General features: G+C 61.1%; 1 protein-coding gene across 1 annotated transcript in view; it reads left to right on the top strand.

The window, feature by feature from the left end:
* The window catches only part of Ap1m1 (adaptor related protein complex 1 subunit mu 1), an 11,851-nt gene that overhangs the window by 5,958 nt on the left and 1,073 nt on the right, over positions 1-4,820 (top strand). The window contains exon 6 of the mRNA XM_033759504.1: positions 4,679-4,805. Within this exon, the coding sequence (XP_033615395.1) occupies positions 4,679-4,805 (127 nt within the window). The remainder of the gene's footprint in view (positions 1-4,678; positions 4,806-4,820) is intronic.

Genomic DNA, 4,820 nt, shown 5'->3' with positions numbered 1-4,820 from the left:
GGGTGGCTGTGTCCGCGAGCGCCCGTGCCACCCTGGCAGTGCGCGAGTGGGACCTGGAGAACCCACCGCACCTCGCCCTGTGGACCGTGGGTGGCCCCGCGCTGGGCCTGACGTGGAGCATCTGTGCTCGGGCTTCTCCTCGTAGCTCCTGGGGCCTCAGGGCCCTGTGTTTCAAGCATTTCTAAACTGGGCCATCTGGTTCCATTCCATTGAGTGTTGAAAGCTCTTTATATATTGCTGACATGAATCTTTGTCAGATATGTGACTTGCAAGTTCGTCTTTTCATTCTCAAGTTTTGTCTTTTGAGGCAGGGTCTCACCTGTACATAGTTCAGGCTGGCTTTGAACGCACTATGTATCCTGGGCTGGCCTCGAGCACAGTGATGCGCCTGCCTCAGCCTCCGGAGTGCTGGGACGACGGGCGCAGACGCTGCACCTGCTAGGCGCTCAGCACGGCCCGCCCCAGGCCTGTTGCACTCTGAGACCGGCTCACCTTGCGCCTGTGAGTTCCCGCGAGGCTGGGAGCGGCGCCTTTGGTAGGGCAGACGTGCCGTATATAGAACATATAGGAACCAGGGAGCGAACTCAGGACCTTGCGCTTGGGAGGCAGGCACCGTGCCACTGAGCTACATCCCAGGCCTAGAGCAAACATCCCCAACTTGGATGAGATGCAGCCGTCACTGCTCTCGTTGTCGATCGTGCTCTTTGGTGCCAGGTGCTCTTCCTCCTGTGCGTTCAGAAAGTTCTGTTTTCTGTGCTTGGATGGATGGCCAATTGTGTTTTCTTTTAGGGTTTTTTCAGTACCGGGGATCAAACTCGGGACCTTGTACATGTGAGGCAGGTGTGGTGCCACTGAGCTGAAGCCCCAACCCTCTGTGGCCAATTTTGAATTAAACTTTATACAGGGTGTGAGGTTTCTATCCAAGTTGTTTTGCGTGTAAAATAATCTTGGCAGTTGTTCCCCACACCATTTTCCGAGGACAGTGGCGCTTCTGCTGAAACACAACCCTGAACGTGGGTGTGGCCCGGTTCTGGCCTGTAGCTGTCCCCACCCCAGGAGCCGCCTCTTGGAGCCGGGCCCTGTGTGAGTGTTAGGGTCGGCACCAGGCAGCTGTTTGGTTCCCAGAGCGCGCGTGGTGGCCCTGGGCTGAGGTTTGTGAGACTGTGGTTTCCAGAGGAGCTGGGCGCCCCTGCATCTCTGCGAGCCCTGCCAGGGAGGGAGGGCCCATCTGGCATGGCCCGGGACCCGGTGCGCCACAGAACCACCACAGGCCCGCCTCTGTCTGTGCTGCTGGGTGGCTTCCGGCCCCGCCTCTGGCCCCCAGCAGCAGTGGCCTTGGCGTGGGTCCTGCGTGTATCACTTGCAGTTTCTGCAGGGACCTGTGGCCTTGACACTGCCGTCTGCTATTGGTTTCGGGGCATTGGTGTCCGTAGGAAATGAGCTAAGAAGTGTTCCCTCTTTTTTTTTTTTTTGCTTTTTGTTTTGTTTTGTTTTTTATTTGGTACCGGGGATCGAACTCAGGTCCTAGCGCTTTCAAGGCAGACAGCAGAACCACTGAGCTAAATCCTTGGCCCTTTTGGCTTTTTGAAACAAACAGACTCTATAGAATAGGGGTTAAATCTTTTTTGTGTTTTGTTTTTTTGTTTTTAGGTGAGACGCAGTCTCACTATGCAGTCCAGGCCTCCAACTCCCGAGATCCTCCTGCCTCAGCCTCCTGAGTGCTCAGTTACAGTTCTGCACCACCGCACCTAGCCTAAATCTTTAAATGCTGTTAAAATTCCCCAGCAAATTTTAAGCTCCAGGATGGTTGACTGGCCAGTTTTGCAGGGCTGGGGTCCAACCCCAGGCTTCAGTCAGGCTAGGCGTGTGCTCCACTGTACGTCCTCAGCCCCACATTGCATTTTTTTCTTTTGTAGTACTGGGGGTCCAACCCAAGGCCTTTGCTTTACACAGGGTCTTGCTAAATTGCTGGCTTGGAACTTGCCATCCTCCTGCCTCAGCCTCCCGCGTGCTGGGATGGCAGGTGTGCGCCACCACATCCGGCAGAGTCAGCTTTGGGCATCCTTGGTTTTCTGGCTGCTGCTGAGTCTCACTGCCCTCTGCTGCCATCTCTTGGGCATCCCCCATGGCCAACTGCTCCCCGGAGCTGTGGGCAGGGCTCGGAAGCCTTTCTTGTGTAGCCTGGACCCAGTGTGGCTGCTGCTCGCCTAGCGTCCAGTCTGCAGCGGCCTCCTTTCTGTCCCGGGAGACACGCTCAGAGGACCCGGCCAGCCTGCCTCCCCGCCTCCCACCTTCCCTCCCTCGCTTGGTGGCCACAGGCGTGGAGGGCCTTGAGGAGGCTCAGCGTCTGTCCCTGCTGCTTCTGCGCCGCCAGCCAACCTACGCGTCTCCCGCTGTGCCCCTGGGTGCGGGCGGTGCGTTCCACGCTCAGTCCTTCCCGCTGCTCACTTCCTCCCAGGGACGCAGCCCTCTGGAGACGCGGGCTCTGGGGTTTTCCTGAGCAGTCCGTCCGTCCGTCCGTCCCACCTGAAGCCGCACCAGATGTTCCCACGCAGGGGTGCTCTGTGGCCGTGCGCTCTGTAGCAGGGAGGCAGCCCGCAGACTGTCACACGCTGGCATCACAGTGCTCAGGAGGCTGAGGCAGGAAGACCGCAGCTAGAGTCCAGCCCGGGCAACTTAGTGACTTAGCAAGACCCTGGGTTCAGTCCCTGTACTGCAGAAGAGGGGAAGGCACAGGACACTTGATTTCCTGCTGTCCCTTTGTCAGTTTCCTGCAGCCCCACGCTGTCTGGGCAGGGAGTCGGCCAGGTCCCGGCCCCAGGAGGCAGCCTGAGGCCGGCTCCGCCCCCACCCTGGCGCCCTGCGCAGCAGCAGGACCTGTCTGCAGCCCGTGCCAGTCCCCACGGTCCTGTCTGGGTCCTCACCACGGCTGCCAGGCTGCGAGGTCTCGCCTTCACGCCTCCGGTCCCATCCGAGCTGTCGCGCTGGTTCGGAAACCATCCCGCCGTAGCCCGCTGCTTTGGGTCGGTCTGCATTTCCTGCCTCCACGTCCTGCCCCTCCCAGGCTGCACTCTGGTACTGCGTCCTGCTCTGCGGCCCAGCCCTGGGTCTGCAGATGTGCAGTCCCCGCCCCGCTTCCCTCTGGGCGCCAACTGCTCACTCTCCCTCCCTTCTGAATGCCAGCGTCACACAAACCTCGTCAGCCCTAGGCCTCCAAACCTCTGTTCATTCTGTACCATGTTTTCTCTCCGTGAAACAGAGTGGATAGTTTCTTTTATTTTTTCTTTCTCTTTTATTCAGTCCTTTACAATGAACTGCATCGCCAACGCTTTCTGAGGCAGGGTCTCACTAAACTGCTACGTGACCCAGGCTGGTCTCCCACTTGGAACCCTCCTGCCTCGGCCTCCCACAGTGCTGGGATCACTGGGGCACACCACACCCAGCTCAGGCTGGATGTTCTCTGTGGATCTGCCTTCGGGTTCCCCAGTCCACTGGCCCCTTCCGTGTTGTCTCCACACAGCTGTGGAGCCCATCTGGCCCCAGCTGATTTTACGATTGTGTCTCTCAGTGTCGCTCTGCTGAGGCTTCTGTCTGCACATGCATCGCACACTCTTGCATGTGGTTTTGGGTCAGTGTCCATGTCTGTCCCGTCCCACAAACCTTGAGATGGTGGCCGTGCATGTGCACAGGGAGGAGAAGCTGGGTCTCCAAGGGCTCGTGGGAGCCACTGCTCTGGGGGCTGGGGTCACAGCCCTGGCCGTCCAGGCATCAGGGTCTCAGAGTGTGACGCGGCTGGCTGGGCCGGTGGCCGTCCCCAGTGCTCGCGCTGCTCGTCCTCGCTGGCGCTGCTGCTGGCCTGGGCCGTGTGCTGTACCTGCCTGGCTGGGAAGCCCTCTGGGCACCGTCAGGCAGCCCTGGGGCGGACTGCGGAGCCTCTGGGCCTGGGCCGACCCCTGGCCAGGTCTTTGGGACTCTGCTGCGAAGCTCAGCCGGGTGGCTCTGACCCGGCAGGCAGGCTTGAGCTCCAGGGACAGGGCTGTGGAGGGAGGCCAGGCACAGGCACAGGCACAGCAGGGAGAAGGCAGAGCGGACAGGCTCCCGGTGGCAGAAGCTGCAAGCACCGCTGGGGCTCATCCCCGCCGTGTGAGGCAGGCTCTGCTCCCTGGCACCGCTGCCCTGTGCTGTGGCCCCTGCTCCATACGGCACAGGGTTACAGCGGCCCGGCGTCCCTGGCCTGCAGACGCCCGCACAGCGCAGCGCATGGCGCAGTGAGCCCAAGCCTGAGCCTGGCTGGTGTTGCTCTCACTTTGGGGTACAGCTTTTGAGACCCAGCAGCCTGGACGCCCACAAGCCCAGGGCGAGGGCAGCCCCAGGGGTGATGGGACGGCAGAAGCACACGGGGCAGATGATGTGGGGGCAGGGGGCGAGTGTGGGGCCAGGCCAGGGTCTGCAGTGGAGGGGTGGCCCCTGCTCAGGGCTAAGGACAGCAGGCATGGAGGGCCAGCCCGGCGCTCTGAGAGGCTGAGGCAGGAGGATCCCCATTTCCAGCCCTGCCTGCACAAAATAAAGAGCTGGGGTGCAGCTCCATGGGAAGACCCTGGCTTCCATCCCACCCCCGGACAGGGCAGGGTGTGGGAGGCCAGCAGCAGGGCCCGAGAGCAGCCTGCACCCCACGCAGGTCAGCGCCAATGGCAACGTGCTGCGCAGCGAGATCGTGGGCTCCATCAAGATGCGCGTCTTCCTGTCGGGCATGCCGGAGCTGCGCCTGGGCCTCAACGACAAGGTCCTCTTCGACAACACGGGCCGTGAGTGCCGCGGGG

The sequence above is a fragment of the Fukomys damarensis genome, unplaced genomic scaffold (assembly GCF_012274545.1).
Source record: "Fukomys damarensis isolate Sample0158 unplaced genomic scaffold, DMR_v1.0_HiC HiC_scaffold_37, whole genome shotgun sequence".
Classification (NCBI taxonomy): Eukaryota; Metazoa; Chordata; class Mammalia; order Rodentia; family Bathyergidae; genus Fukomys; species Fukomys damarensis.
Note: the sequence above shows the minus strand (reverse complement) of the source record. Positions and strands in the feature narration are given on the sequence as shown.